The 16,288-nt window shown below is 38.1% G+C and overlaps 1 protein-coding gene across 2 annotated transcripts in view; it reads left to right on the forward strand.

Annotated features, from left to right (window-relative positions):
* Positions 1-2,422: 2,422 nt before the first annotated feature.
* KLHL20 (kelch like family member 20) overlaps positions 2,423-16,288 on the forward strand; it is a 57,995-nt gene continuing 44,129 nt past the window's right edge. Inside the window, exons 1-2 of one of the 2 annotated variants that reach the window (XM_032393433.1) lie at positions 2,423-2,539; positions 3,441-3,504. In XM_032393433.1, coding sequence (XP_032249324.1) covers positions 3,482-3,504 — 23 coding nt within the window. In that variant the 5' untranslated portion in view covers positions 2,423-2,539; positions 3,441-3,481. Of the gene's footprint in view, positions 2,540-3,440; positions 3,505-9,851; positions 10,676-16,288 lie in introns of those variants that run through there. The other variant, XM_032393434.1, reaches the window with a different exon arrangement.

Raw genomic sequence — 16,288 nt, forward strand, 5'->3', positions numbered from 1 at the left:
GATATTGTAATAGCGATGTAACAGGACAAATTGTATCTACATATGTGGTGAGCATAGCATAATGTATAGAGATGTTTAATTACTATGTTGTACACCTGAAACTAATGTAACATTGTGTGTCAACTATACTCACATAAAAAAAATTTAATAAAAATAAAAAAATAAACTAGCCTCTCCTTTCCCCAACTAAGTCACTCTCCATAACATTACTCTGTTTATCTTCTTCCTAGATAGCATTTGCCACTGACTGAAATTATTTTGCTTATTTGTTCACTTGTTTATTGTCTATATCCTTTTATATGAATTAGTATGCTCTGGCTGCAGGTAATAGAAACCCCCAACTCACTATAAAATACGAAATTTATTATCTCATATGACTAGATGTCCAACAATAGGGAAGTCTCTGGGCAAGGGAGAATGAGTAGTTTAAAAATGACATTTAAGGGGTGCCTGGCTGGCCCAGTTGGCTAAGCATCCAACTCTTGAGATAGAGCCCCGCAGCAGGCTCTGCACTCAGTGGAGAGTCTGCTTGAGATTCTCCCTCTTCTTCACCCTCTGCTCCTCCCCCTGCTCTCTCTCTCAAATAAATAAAAAATAAATAATTTTTAAATAACATTCAAGGACCCAAATTCTTTCAGTCTCTATGTTCTACCGTCTTTATTGTCTAGCTTCATTCTCCTCTGGCTTCCCTCATGGTTGCAAAATGGTTGCAGTGGTTCCAGGTGTCACATACAAACCCAACAATGGCCAGAGAGAAAAGATGCTATCTCTTCCTATATGTTTTCTAAAATTGGTGGGAAGTCTTTCTCCACAGTCCTCATTAGATTTTCTCCAATTTTTCATTAGTCAGTATTGGGTCATTTGCATGGAGATGATGTAGACCAATTACTCCTAATGGAAAAGATGTTAGAAAGTCAACCACCATAACCACATAAATGATCAGTAGAACTTCAGGATGTTGTCTATCTCCTTCATGATTATAGTTCCAAAGCTTAGAGTAGTACTTGGCATACAATAGGTGCTCATTTAATAAATAAGTCCATTTAAGTAAGTAGCATTGGAAGAGGAAACAAAGCTAACATTTGTTGAGTGCCTACTAAATGCCAGACACACAACATGATCTTCATTATCATTTACTTCTCAAAACAACTTTTTTTTTAAGCTATTATTATTCTTTTACACAAAGAAAACTAATGCTTAGGAGATGAAGAACTTTGACCAAGATCATAAAGCCGGTCAGTCAGAGGACTAGGATTTGAAACTATGGGCATCTGGATCTAAAGGCCATACATTTCCCACTACAACCTAATTAACAAAAGGTATTCTTTCCTTTTCAGAAACAACTGGACAAACATGTCAATCCCATGTGAAGAACATCTAAAGAAAATCTGATTAAATTCATGCTTAAGCCTGGAAGTTATCAGGAAACCAGTGACAGTCTTTCACTGATATTACTGAAATTGTATCCCTTACCCTATCACTTGTTTATTTTCAAAATATAATCAGATGGCTGTATGCTCTGGTAAAATCAGGCAAAGGACAAGTTAAAGGGCGCCTGGGTGGCTCAGTCGGTTAAGCGTCTGCCTTTGGCTCAGGTCATGATCTCAGGGTCCTGGGATCCAGCCCAGCATCCGGCTCCCTGCTCCGCCGGGAGTCCGCTTCTCCCTCTCCCTCTGCCCCGACTTGTGCTTGCTCTCTCAGTCTCTCTCTCGCTCTCTTTCAAATAAATAAATAAAATCTTAAAAAAAAAAAAAAAAAAGGACAAATTGAAAAGGAATTTTTCCCCTTAAGACTAAAACGAGTTCACGGAAGTGTTTGAAATGTCTGCATGAAGTATTTGGACAAAACACTTTTTGTTTTTCTCCTGTTAATCTATTTGTCTTTGGTAAAGTGTTTGGATAAAACACTGGTATTTTGAAAGCTAAACTGTGGGAAATCTGGAAGATCAGGTCTATTTCTGATTTGGCCGTGTATTGTGGGCAGCTTGTACATAGGAGGGGCTTAATAGGGTCGACACCGCTTATGCATGCACCAATCATGCAATCCACAATTACGGACAACATTGTGCCTATATTGTGCAATAGGAGACCCACCGGCTACAAATATATCAAAATTCCTAGCTTTCTGTGATTACACCCATCTTTCTGTTGCCTTCTGCTGGGGAAAACAAAGAAGAAAGGAGGAGGCTTCAGTATTCAAATACTGCCAGATCCGCTGTGAACTCGCGAAGTGATCACCCTCAGAATAGGAGGAACCGGATTCGAAGACAGGCAGTCTTTGAGGTTATAGGGATCCCCAGCAAAGGGCGCGGCTACTTCCTGAGCCACACCGGAACCTTTGGGTGGGCTATATGGATTCCAGAGGGAACGACTTAGGAACAGGATCACTTCCGCTGCTGAAGAGAAGAGAGGGGTGGGGAGGAAATAGCTCGAGGATCTGCATCCTGCTTGCGCTAGCCGCGGCTGCGAAGCAGGCAGAGAGCGGGCGGCGGGTGGAGGAGGCTGAGGGGGCGGCGGCAGAGAAGAAAGTGACAGAGCCGGTAAGTTAGCCGCCTTAGAGCAGGGGACAGTGGACAGCGCCCAGGGCTTGCTTTGCAAATATTGTCCTAAGTTGCTGAGCTGCCGGGTGGGTAGGGGGCCGGACTTCGTCCGCCGTCTGTCAGTCGGTGCCGAGAAGGGGCTCTTGGGGCTCTGGGGCTGGGCCTCGCGGGGCACTAGACTGTGCCGAGCTGGCTGACAGCCCTACCCCGGAGCCCGGGGAGGCGCTGGGGTTCTCACCCTGGACAGCTTCCCCGGACAAGGGCTGGAATTCGGGGGGAAGGAAATGGGTACTGTGCGTCCCATTTAACCCTCGGGACCTAGCGAGTTCTTCCAAGTGGGTGGTGGATATTGTTTCGGGCACTGAGGGAAGGGCTTGTAAGGAGAATGTTAGTCTGGAACTAGAGCTTATCTGCCCTGTTCGTGCTGGCTGGCAGTCGGAAGCGGAGTTGTTTTTAAGGGCAAATGCCGCCCCCTGCTCCTGTCACTTCGGGACAAGTTAGAGCTTCAGATCCGTTGTTAAACCTGCGTGTTCCCTATCCGATCTATCATGTCAATACTGCTGTGGGTATCTGGTAAATGTTCTGTAGGTATACTTGATAGTGAGATCAGAGTTAAACGTCTTAAAGCACTTCTTGAAGAGAGACAGGGCTAACCTAGCAATCAGGACTGTATAGCGCTTTCCCTCACGTTCACTTACAATCGTTTTAGCATTCCATGTCCATATCCAGAGTAAGGATAGTCATCTTAGAGACACTAAATAAAGCTTATGTTATGAATAAACGCTTGTGGTATAATATAATATAAAATTCTTTATCATTGAACGAAATGATTATATTGAGATTGTTACTGGAAAGATCAGAAATAGTTTTTTATTAAGTTACTGCTTTTCTATTGTCTTAGGTTCGGCTTTAGAGTGTGGTGAAGGGTACTTTTCATGGTGCATGGAAGGAAAGCCAATGCGCAGGTAGGCTTTTAGGAAGAAAACCTTCGGTTCACTGATTGAAATTCAGCACGTAATAATTCAGGACTTCATTTAATTTTTTTAAAGGTTTTCAAACTTTACCAAATTCTGCTTTGAACTAATGATTCTTGTTCTAAAGTAAATAAAAACTATTATCAGGAATTAATCACTTTTGAAATAAGGGTCCAGTACAGTACTTAAATTTCTAAAGGGCGTTCTGAATTTTATGTAGTTACTAACATTTAAATTTTCCTTTTTGCATGGTTCTTTTTTGTGATAAATAATCATTAAGTATAATATGATACTATATGGGTTCATTAGTCTTCAATTACCTATAGAATGTAAAAGGTTCTGTTGCCGTAGAAGAATAATAATTATTTGTAACACACTGTCCTGTATATCTAATTATGGTTTTGGTTATTTCATTGATGATCAATAATACATTTGTTCTGCGAAGTAAAATAGCTGCATTGCAGGAAAGATTGGTGAAGGACTAAAAAGGTATTGGACATAATAACTTAGCCCATAGGAAAAATAGAACAGAGTGTAAGAAAATATAGACAATTATAAGCCCTCCCAATTCTAGAATTTAGTAATGTTTTTTCTTAATCTTTTCTAACAGATAAATCTAGAGTCCTTATCAAAACAAAATCAGCCTAGTTCTTTCTTTGTTATTTAAACTCATTTTACATTTATTGAACTGTATGGAATCATTTGTTATTTAACATCAAAGAGGAACAGCTCTGGCAGACCCTCTTAAGAGAAGAAACATTTCATGATGGGGGTATGACTTTTGACTTAGAACCAGGAGCAAGAACCGGAATATCTATCTTTTTCCAAATCTGTTATTGACTTTTTTGGTTGACCTTGAGCTATTCACCTTCTCTGTGTCCTAATTTACTTTTCTAATGTATCTGACCAGGATATTGGGAACTAATGGGTGCTTGCAAGTGCTTTGAGATCTCCAGATGAAAAGATGTTGTGGATGTAACAAATGTCATTATCTTATTTGTATCTAACTCCAAGTAGGAATAATATTTGACTGTGAAGTACATGAAGAAATTAACAAAAATATATTAAATGCCTTACCACTTCATCCTTTATCATGGTTGCAAAAACCACTGATTGCTTCTCTTCCTCAGCTGCCATAAATGTCATATCTTATGTAATTGCTAAAGTAAGAGCTTATTATTTTTTAAAAAGGGAAGGCACAGCGTGGGAGTGTTTTTGGTTTATCGGTAATTTCTATATAAAATATTCACTTAATCATTCATACCTACTCTCTTTTTTCTTGTTTTATTATATAATACTGCCAGTTATTCAAAAATCAAGTTGGGGGGGTGCCTGGGTGGCTCAGTCAGTTAAGCATCTGCCTTGGGCTGGGGTCATGATCTCAGGGTCCTGGGATCCAGCCCCACATCAGGGTCCCTGCTTGGCAGGGAGCCTGCTTCTTCCTCTCCCTCTACCCCTCCGCCACCTTGTGCTCAAGCTGTTTCTCTCTCTCTCTCTCTCTCTTTAATAAATAAATAAAATCTTTTTTTAAAAAATCAAGTTGGGGAATTCTGGTGGCATTAACTTTTAAACTACACAGCTCTTTCTTCATCACCATCACATGGCCAGAGCCCAGCCTACCATTGCTCTCTGATTTAATTTTACTTTTGCTTACATTAAGTCACCTTTCCGTATTGGGCTGTTATTTTTGCTGCTGCAGCCCAGAAGGCAGTCTCTGTAAAGTAATGTTGGTTAATTTTATACTTAGCTGCTATTGGAGAAGCTTTGAATGAGACGTAACTGTATACTAAGATTTTTTGAATACATGTTCATTCTCCCTACTAGGATATAAGCTCTTTAAGTCTCCTATGTCTTCCATATGTTTGTATCCCTGGCACCTAATGATTACTGAATAGTAATTCAAATGACCACACAATATCTGCAGACTTCTCCTCTGAGTGCCCCCTGCCAAAAAATATGAATGAGAGGAAGATTGAAAACTATTGTTAAAGGTATTCTAATGCTTAAATATAAAGTTTTATGAAATTGGTTGATATTAGTAAAGCTTCATTGCATTCATTTAACTAGTCATTATGTGTACAGATACAAAATTTAAAAGATACAGTAAGATATTCAGTGAAAAATAAGTCTCCCAATGCCAATCCCAGCTCCCAGTTCTCCTCTTTATAGGCCACCACTATAAACAGTTTCTTACTCATTTTTTGTAGACATTATAATACATATACAATCATATATAGAATATCTCTTTTTGTGAAAACACTAATGTCAGCATATCATGCACATTTTTCTCTTTCTTTTTTCACTTCCCACATTATTTTGTAGATGGTGACAAACACATATAGACCCACCATATTCTTTGTAATAGTTACATAGTATTTCATTGTCTGTAGGTGCCATAGTTAACCAGTCCTTTTCAGAGACATTTAAGTTATTTTGCTGTTATAACCAGTTCTGCAGTGACTATCCTTGTCAGTGGTTTTTGCCCAAATGTGTATGTACAGAATAAATTCTTAGATGTAGAACTGCCCAAAAAGTATGTGTGTTTTTAAATTTTGGTAGATACTGACAAATTTCCTTCCTGAGAGATTATTCCAATCTATAGTCTCACTAAAAATGTGCCTGTTTCCCAGAAGATGGCTCTTTCCTCAATTAAGAATATTACCTTTGGAATAGAAGGTCTAAGGAATGTGTGACATGATAGCCCTGAAATTTGAAGGTGACTTACACATTTGGGTGGGTGGAAATGTTATTTACTTAGGGAGGTACCAAAATTTGTAACATTCCTTTGGTAAACATGAAGTATATTTAAGATACCTGATTTGTTCTTTGGTTTATGCTTCCTACCTGCACATGATTCGGTTATTGTCACTATTAAGAGATATCAATATTCATAGAAATTACCCATCCTGGGGCACCTGGGTGGCTCAGATGGTGAAGTGTCTGCCTTCGGCTCAGGTCATGATCCCAGGGTCCTGGGATCGAGCCCCATATTGGGCTCTTGGCTCAGCAGGGAGCCTGCTTCTCCTTCTCCCTCTGCCTCTCGCCCTGCTCATGCTCTCTCTCTCTCTCTCTCTCTCTCAGTATCTCTGTGTCTCAAATGAATAAATAAAATCTTTGGGGCACCTGGGTGGCTCAGTCATTAAGCGTCTGCCTTCGGCTCAGGTCATGATCTCAGGGTCCTGGGATCGGGCCCCACATCAGGCTCCCTGCTCAGCGGGAAGCCTGCTTCTCCCTCTCCCGCTCCCCCTGCTTGTGTTCCCAATCTCGCTGTGTCTCTATCTGTCAAATAAATAAATAAAATCTTTAAAAATAAATAAATAAATAAAATAATAAAATCTTTAAAAAAAATTACCCATCCTTTTACCTAGCCTACATTTCCTCGACTTCCTAAATTCTTGTGACTTTGACCTTCACTTACTTCGGTGATTCATTCCTACTGTCACTGAGAACAACTCTCTCTCTGAAATCATAAATCCTCATAACTTTTTTCCTGAGCATAACCTGTGAAACGCCCATTCCATCAGTTCTTTTATGTAGTCACAATCAACATGCCTTTGGCCCTTCTGTTTTCACACAGTTCACTTCCGCAACCACTTCAACCATTTTCTAGCCATCACTCAAATTCCCTAGATTGTTCATGGCATTTCCCAACTCTTGATTAATGTAAACATTTATATTCCCTGATTTGAATGGTTGATTTACTGCTGGATGAAACCAGCCATGGGATATTTGTGCTACTGTAATCAGAGTCTGTAATATTATTTGAGCCAACATTGTTCTCCAGCAGTAATTCTGAAGGTCCCTGGGTAATGCTTACTCATTCCCCACAGCAGCTGTGTCACATCTTCACCCATTCTCTCGTGATCCTGTCACTGCTCCTCTCACTGGCAGCAACTTCACAGAAAAAAATAGGGGCCATCAGGTATGAACTTCTCCAAGCTCCTGATGCCTCCTTATCATAAAATAAATGTATCATTTCCACCTTATTTTCCCACCCCACTCCCTTCCTCTGATCTCTTATGTAAGCCCTTCTACCTTTTGTCTAAGAGTCATTCCTCTGTATTTTGGTTCCATACACTCCCACTCTTCAAAGATCTCGCTCCATCATTTATTCTTTCCCTTTTATATTTTTTAATTTCTCCCTCCTCATTCTTCACATCAGTATATATCATTTTCCAGTCTTCCTTAACTTTAAACTGACATAGTATTGGATGTCTCTTCTTTTCACAGGTAAGCTTTATTCTAGAAATATTCCATACTCACTGTCTCTTTCTTTACCTTCATTGACCACTGCCATTGACTACCTCAGGTTTTTACTGAAAGTTTAGGATAATGAAGTTTTTTGGCTACTCATCATTTTCTTACTGGCTCTCCCTCCTTAGATCACAAACTGCCACCATTTTTATCAGTTCCCCTTTCCTTCCCTTCTTTCTTTCTTCTAAATTACTGTTACTTTATTATACTGAGCAGTTTAGTCTCTTTGTTATAATCCTGGTATCTCTAGAAGAGGTTAAAAAACAAAATCTTGTATCTTTAGGTAGTTCATATAAATGTGGGGCACAGCTTCACAAGACAAAGAGTGGTGGGGACTATGGTGAAGTAAGAGTACAAGCCCTCCTAATGATACTCAAATTCAATTTCAATTTCAATCTCAAAACAAAACAAACCAAAATGGACAGGCAAAAATCCTTCTGATGGTCTTTATCATTCCAGGGGACCCTCACCTTGCCTTTTATAATTAAAAGGCCTAAATACTTGTTTTCTCAAAAGCACCATCTGTCTCTGAAATAAATGTTGTTCTTTTTCCCAGAATGTAAAAGAACAATAATTGAAAATTTTTAATAGCATTTTTTTCCTTCTCATCATATGTAGAGATTCAAATGTAGTAATTATAGTTTCTTAAACTGATTCCATAATATCTGATGCCTGCCTTACAGAATTTTTTAGATTTATTGACATTTTGGTAAATATGAATCCTTCTTGTTTTATTTGATTTTATATGTTTGGTAATGACGCTTTTACTTTTTTTTTTCCTTTATACCTGCATTTTGAATTATTGCTTTCTCCACTCTGTTATTTCCCTTCAACTTAGGTCAATATATTCTTTTTGTAACAACTGACTTAGTCAAATTTTATTAGCCAGTTATTAGTCAAACTTTAATGTGTGTTAAAATTACCTACTTGCTAAATGCAGATTCTAGAGTCATACTACCAGAGATTCTGATTCTCTAGTACCTCAGGAGCCTGCATTTTAATCAAACACCCCCGTATATCTGGTGTCAGAGAAACACAATTATTTGAAAAGTTAATGTAACAGCCTAATAGGAATTGGGCAATCAACGAATAATAGTATCTTCTCACATTTTCACTTCATTTGAAAGAAAAGCCACAAATTCAAGCCATAATTTTAAATCTATCAATACCATGTTTAGAAAATCTGGTAATAATGGAGGAAGACCCTCTAGATACAAGAGTATTTGACCAATCAAAGCAAGGGGAAATTTCTATATTCAAATTGGTTAGTAAATTTAGAATATGTGGCTGATTTTACTTTCTCATTTTAACTACCATGTTTTTGGTATCAGAATGTTTTGGACTGAAAGTCCTGACTCAAACTGGTTTAATCAACATGGAAACCTTTTGTTTACATAACAAGAAGGCCATGGGTAGAGTGGGTTCCAAGGTTGGTTTGAGACCAGTGGCCTGATAATAGCATCTTGGATCCAAGTTCTGTCTCTCCAATGTAGCTGTGCAATAGCAGCTTCATCCTAACCCAAAATTGATCTTCCATTCCACTACCACCTACCAATGTAGAATGCTACATTCTTCTTTGTTAATGCCTGGCAGAAGAAACTCCCTAAATCATGGAATATAAGTCTGTTCCTGTAGTTTGATGACCAGCTGAGGTAAGAGCATGCCATCAGCTAATTGATTTGAGAGAATTCAGGATTCGTGCTTAAAAGCTAGGGACATCGTCATCTTCCTCTGAAGCAAATGGCTAGTAGAGGAACAAAATCAAGGTTATGCTGAAGTTTGAGAGAGTTGATGGTAAAATATGATATTAATAGAATTTATCTTGAAGTTATGCTTTTCATCAGTGCTAAAAGAATAAAAAATCTGCTAAGGTTATTATTAGCAGATCTTACACCCTTTGGTTTTAGAAAGACTGATTTCTTTCCCTGAATTGACAGAGTCATTTTGTGAGGGAAGGCAAAAGCTCTGTTTGGTCTCCCTAGTTTGTTAACTGTGGATAGGGTCCAAAGTAATCCTTTCACTTGCCTCCTTCAACCTTAAAATACATGTAGATTAATCTTGCAAATTAAGTTAATAAAAATGTTATTTGGGTTCAGTTTCTTTTTGTCTGTATTTGTAATATCATTAGTTCAATATTGGAATAGAAAGCCACAGATTGAAAAAGCAAATAATTTGAGATCTTCTAGTTTTTCTAGATGAATATTTACTTGGACAATAAAGCTTGCTGCCTCAAGGTTTAATTAAAACGTTTTGTAGGGTTCTGTCCTGGGGAGCAGTTCACACCTCAATTTACCATCCCCCCCACCAGGTCTTTAGAGTATTTATTTCATCAGACTCCAAACAAAGAAGTTGTGAATATAGATGTGACAAGGTGTAAACACAGTCTATTTCTAGGACCCTTATTATAACTTCCCTTCAGAAGGTGCCCGGAAAAATGTACAAAAAACCCCACTTTTCTGCAGTTAGAATCCTGTGGGTGTAATGAGACTAATGGAGGATATGCACTTAGATTTTTTAAAGTACACATTTACAAAAACAAAATAGCAGAACCATAGGAGAAATAACTTAGTGTATAGAATTAAATATGGCTTCTGGAATTAAATTGTTAGAATTAAATACTGCTTCTCAGGACATTAAAAATGAGGTACTCCTTCAAATCTCAGCCTACCAGTAATCCCTCTTCTCGTTTCTTATTCTCCTAAAAGGGCAACATGGTCCAGCCATGGGCAGTATGCTTGCTTTTTTTCTCCCATCTAAGAATAACAACTACATAAATCAGATTGCCAGAGTCATTTCTATTTCAAATACTCAATCTAGTTGCCTAAGACAATTTGGGATAATAAAGCACTGACTTCGAAGTCAGAGGACCTACATTCAGACAAATCCCAACACTGTCACTCCTTGTAAGGTAAGTTTAATTATCCCTACATTACAAATAATGAACTTGAGGATCAGAGACGTTAAGTTATTTGCCTGAGATTATACCTAATGAGTGATGGAGGTAAGGTTTGAACCTGGCTACAAGTTTGCCTGGCTACAAACCTGGTTTCAAGAGAATTAGACAAGACTTCAGGAGGTATAGTTTTTTGGGGCAGGAATAAAAGCTGAATTCATTTAACAACAATTTAATGAACACTAGATCCAGGTATTGGGTTATAGCAGTGAGCAAAGAAAAACATAAGGGCCTTGTTCTCACAGATCTTATATTCTATTTGGGGGAAAAAGCCACTATATCAGTAGGTAATATATTTATGAAGAAAAATGAAACAAATAAAGGGTATAGAGTGGTAGGAATTTAAGAGATGCTATTTCATAGAACATCGTGTTGGGGAGGAGGAAGTTCCTCTGCCCTTCAAGATCCTTCTGGCTGGACTTAGAATCAAATTAACAATGAGACAGATTAACAGGAGGAAGTCAAATTTAATAGCCTTCTTAGGGGGAATCCACACAGACATGGAAATTCCAAAGATAGTCAGGCAATGAAATACTTATATGAGCAGGGGAGGGGTAGGGACTGAGGGTACAAAGGGGAGAAAGACCATTAGCAGAAGCGAAAGATGTTTAGAAAACAAAGGTGCCCTATTTATGTAGATAAGTTTCTTAGGTAAAGAGAAATCTGTTAAAAGCTCTCTTCCTGGTAAAGCAGGCAGTTGAGGGGGAAGTAAAGAGCTTTTTCTGAGTCTGCTGGGTTTGGATTGCTTTTAACTCAAAATAATGTTCATGCCAAAGTGGCCCACCTGGGGGTGGCCTGCCACTGGCCCCTACAGTGGTCTGGTAAGTTGACATTTGAGCAGAGATCTGAAAGAAATGAGGGAGTGAGCTCTTCATAGTTATTTGGGGGAAGAACCTTTCAGGAGGAAGGAGGAATAAGGCTCTTTAGCGAGAGAAGTCTTGGCATGTCCCAGAAAATAGCAAGGAGGTCTGTGTGACTAGAGAACAATGGGCAAGAGGGAAGCAGTAGGAGATAAATTCGGAGAGTTAGGGACGCCTGGTGGCTCAGTCGGTTAAGCAGCTGCCTTCGGCCCCCGTCATGATCCCAGGGTCCTGGGATCAAGTCCCACAGTCCTGGGATCGAGTCCCACATTGGGCTCCTTGCTCAGCAGGGAGCCTGCTTCTCCCTCTCTCTCCCTCTGCTTGTGCTCTCTCTGTCAAATAAATAAAAAAATCTTTAAAAAAAAAAAAATTCAGAGTTGGCCAGGGGAAGAGTCATGTAGATGTTGGTAAACCTTATATGCTTTGTTTTTTACTATGAGTGTTTAAAGCATTTGGAGCAGAGGAGTGGCATAATCTGACTTTTTTTTTTTTAAGATTTTATTTATTTATTAGAGCGTGCACAAGGGGAGGGGAAGGGCAGGGGAGAGGAAGAGGGAGGGGAAAAGAATGTCAAGCAGACTCTTCAATGAGCATGGAACCCAATGCAGGGCAGGGTCCCATGACGCTGAGATCATGACCTGAGCTGAAACCAAGAGTCTGACGCTTAACTAACTGAGCTGCACAGGTGCCCCATAATCTGACTTTTCTAAAGGATCAGTTAGGTTGTTTAGAGAAGAGAATATAAATTGGCAAAGATAGAAGCAAGAAGACCATTTATGAGACTATTATAATATAAAACAGTGAAAATAGCCTGAATTAGGGTGGGGCTGGTGAAGATGCAGAGAAATAGTTGGAATCTAGATATTATTTGGAGGTAGAATGACAGGATTTGCTGATGGATTAAGTTTGAGGGTGTGTGGAAGGGAAGGGGCTCCAAGATTTTTGGCCTGAGCAACTAGAAGAATGAAATTGCTTTTTATTAATCTGGGGAAAGCTAGAAGAGAGCATGTCAGAGAAGGTAGAGAATCAAGGGATCCATTTTAGATACATCATTGAGATCTATTTAGTTTGTGTGATAAGAGACATTCATATGGATCCAAATTGAGACCTTATCCAGGCAGGAGATAAGGCTCTTTTAGCCATTCATATATGGGTGATGGAAACCATGAGATTAGATGAGCTCCCCTAAGAATGTGTATAGAGAGCAGAGAGGATAGAATTTTAGAGAATGACCACATTTAAGAGATTTTTTTGCAAGTTTGCAAACCAGACCTTTGATAAGAGTTTACAAATTAGCCATTATTAAAAATCAGAATCTATACTAATACAGTAATAATAGCACAATTTTTTTTGCTATGGTATACTTTTAAATGAAAGGGAGATACGTAGAAATTAGCTTCCATATTGTATATAGGCAAAATAAAAAATTGTTTATATCTGAGTTTAATAGTACTGTCTTTATGTACATAATTATGGTTACAACAAAATGTTTTCATTTCAACATGCAATGTCAATATTAAAATAGGAATTTTTGAATTTATCTTGTCTTTAATGGTGGTTCTTTTTTTTTTTTAAAGATTTTATTTATTTATTTGAGAGAGAGAATGAGACAGAGAGAGAGAGCATGAGAGGGGGGAAGGGTCAGGGGGAGAAGCAGACTCCCTGCTGAGCAGGGAGCCCAATGTGGGACTTGATCCCGGGACTCCAGGATCATGACCCGAGCCGAAGGCAGCCGCTCAACCAACTGAGCCACCCAGGTGCCCTAATGGTGGTTCTTTTTTAAAGAAGCTTGATTGTACCACTGTTAATTAACCATGTGATTTATTCTTTCAGCATCTACTATGTACAAGGTATCTTTAAGCACTGTGGTTAAAAGCTTCCTTGATTGTTTATGTGGGTGGTAAAAATTATTCTTTAACTGCTCAGTTTTTTTCAGTCTTTAAATTGTCAAGCATAAACAGTGCTGTTTCTACCAGATGTCAGAATTATGAACATTTTGTATTCTAGAATACAGAATCACCTATGGGCTAAGGCCAAGCCTAGAAAGATTGAATTTATAAGTACTTTGGAAAAACAGGTTGGGAGAAAGGAACAACGGTCTTCTTTGCTTTCAGGCTGTGCCTTTGTAATGTAAATGTAGTTTCTTTTCCCAAAATGTCCTTTTCTTCTCTCCTTCCCTGGGGACTCTTTCAACACAGGTGTTTTATTATACTGTAGTTCCTGTTGGTGCCACAGCTTTAGGGGTAGTAAACTGATACTGTCCCTTGCAGGCCAGATATTAGACTATCTCAATATAGTCATAGATGATTAAGTCTGTGAGACTCACATGAGGCTGACCTAAAACCCAGTGATCAGAACGGTGGAGCTACCTAACCCCCTTTTAAATAACATGGAAGAATTATTCATCAGAAGACTGCTTAGTGAATATAGAATCAGAAGCAGAAATACAATGATCTGGACCATGGGTATAGGATATTTCACCTAAGTTCCAGAATAACCCAATTTAATATTCCTACTTCACAACAAAAATACATACCTGTGAAGTAACCTTGTAGCTTATGCCAGTTAGATCTAGGATCTTTCCAGTATAAACAAATACTTTATTGATTTTTGCCTTTCTGACCATAGTTGGTATCCTGGTTGCCCTCTCTCTAGTTATTCATGTATCTCCCCTTCTCAATAGTTAGGTTCCCTGGTTGCCTCTTTATATTCCTTTGAATTTTTCTCAGTTTGAGCAAAATGCTTTGTAAATTATATGCAATTAGTAAATATTTGTTAAAAGAATAATTACCATTTTAGAGGGGCATAGATCTCTTTTCTCTGCATATCAGTAGATACAGTGTGATGATTATGAAAATCCAAATATCTTCATTACACTTATGTGTCAATTTAAATTTGTGGCATTTATCTAGCAAGTTAACCCCTGAATTTCTGAAATATGAACATAACATGTAAACTTTGCTTCTCATATATTATCTGGAATAACTTTTTAAAAGGTAATAAGCCTTTGACTATATTTTATTAGAAATGTAATTTCTTATGTTTAAAGTTTAAATGTTTAAAGATAATTCTGAAAAATTCTTAGACTATCCCAGTATTGTTTAGCTGGAAAAGACTTAGGTTCAATTTTGTTTGCTATTTTCCTCAAGCTTAACATTCATTTTGTAGGCCTCTTACCAAGTTAGTTGATTCTTCCGATAGTTCACTGGTGAAGTTCTTTATGATGACTGGACCAAAATAATCTGCATTTATTGCAACTTCCTAGGCTTCTAAAAAAGAATTGTACAGAAATTTGGATATCCATAAGGAAAAAAACTGAAAATTTTATTTTGAATTGTTAAATAATTCTACAACTCCCTTCTCTCCCCAACCCAGCATTCACATCAATCCCAGTTACTAAATATTTGCAGTGCCCCAGGAGACAATTGTGGTTTATCCAAAAGCATCAGGAGACCTGCTCTGCTACTGAAAGGATAGCTTCATGATTTTAGCAAGTCACCTAACCAAATCAGTTTCTTCATCTGTTAAAGGAGGATATTATGCTAAATGATCTGATGGTCCATTCTATTTCAAATCTCAGTCTCCATTCTTCAAGCTAGGTAACAGATTATGCCAAGCAAGGAAGGATGGTTTTCATATTTAAAGACTTCTGGAGAATATTAACATGTAAAATTTACTAATACATATATACCCTGATCCTGTGATGCAATGTGTATCAAATTTGAGAAATTTACAGAGCTGCCACTTTTTTTTTCAGATCCTTTTTTAAAGGAAAATAATTACTACAGCCTCTCAAGAGTGTGTCCTGTAGCACCATTAGGGTAATACGTACTTAAATATGTAAGAAATGCCCAACTTACAGACTTCCAAAGTCTTTGCATAAAAGTAGCTTCCCAAGCTCCAGCCATCACCCTACCCAAAAGCCACCAAAAACAATAGCAACAGCAAATCCTAGATAATACCAAAATGACAGATATTCTTTTCCTTCTCCTTGTACCTCTTGGCCCTTTTGTCTTAGGACTTCAAAACTCAGGTCAGAATTCTGTGTCAGTGGCTTTTAAACTTATTTGATATAACATACAGCCTGCAAAGGGACCTGATTATGCAAATGTATATGAATTTAAATGTGTATAGAACACATAGTTGAAACATATTTAACTAAAAGGAATGTATGCCAATATTTTTTCTTCTATTTCATTTTTTTAGTGCTGCTTTTAACACACCGAATTGATTTTACAACTAAACCTAGCCCCACTTACAGCACTCTTACTAAAGACAAATACAAACCTCCAGGCAGCATAAAATTAAACTTTTAGAAAAGTATTTGTAAAGTGGAGAATGTCTATTTATGTACCTATACATTTCTTTTTTTTTTTAATTTTATTATGTTATGTTAGTCACCATACATTACATCATTAGTTTTTGATGTAGTGTTCCATGATTCCTTGTTGGCATATAACACCCAGTGCTCCATTCAATACGTGCTATACATTTCTTTTGTAATCATAGTAAACCTTCATCAATTCTGACTGATTTGGTAGGAACAATTGGATATATGTAGTACTTTTATTTCGGGAGGGAAGGGGCAGCAGGAGAAGGGGAGAGATAATCTTAAGCAGGCTCCATGTCCAGCACAGAGTTCACTGTGGAGCTTCGATCTCACAACCCCAAGATCACGACCTGGGCCAAAATCAAGAGTCGGATGCTT

The sequence above is a fragment of the Phoca vitulina genome, unplaced genomic scaffold (assembly GCF_004348235.1).
Source record: "Phoca vitulina isolate PV1807 unplaced genomic scaffold, GSC_HSeal_1.0 scaffold73, whole genome shotgun sequence".
NCBI lineage: Eukaryota > Metazoa > Chordata > Mammalia > Carnivora > Phocidae > Phoca > Phoca vitulina.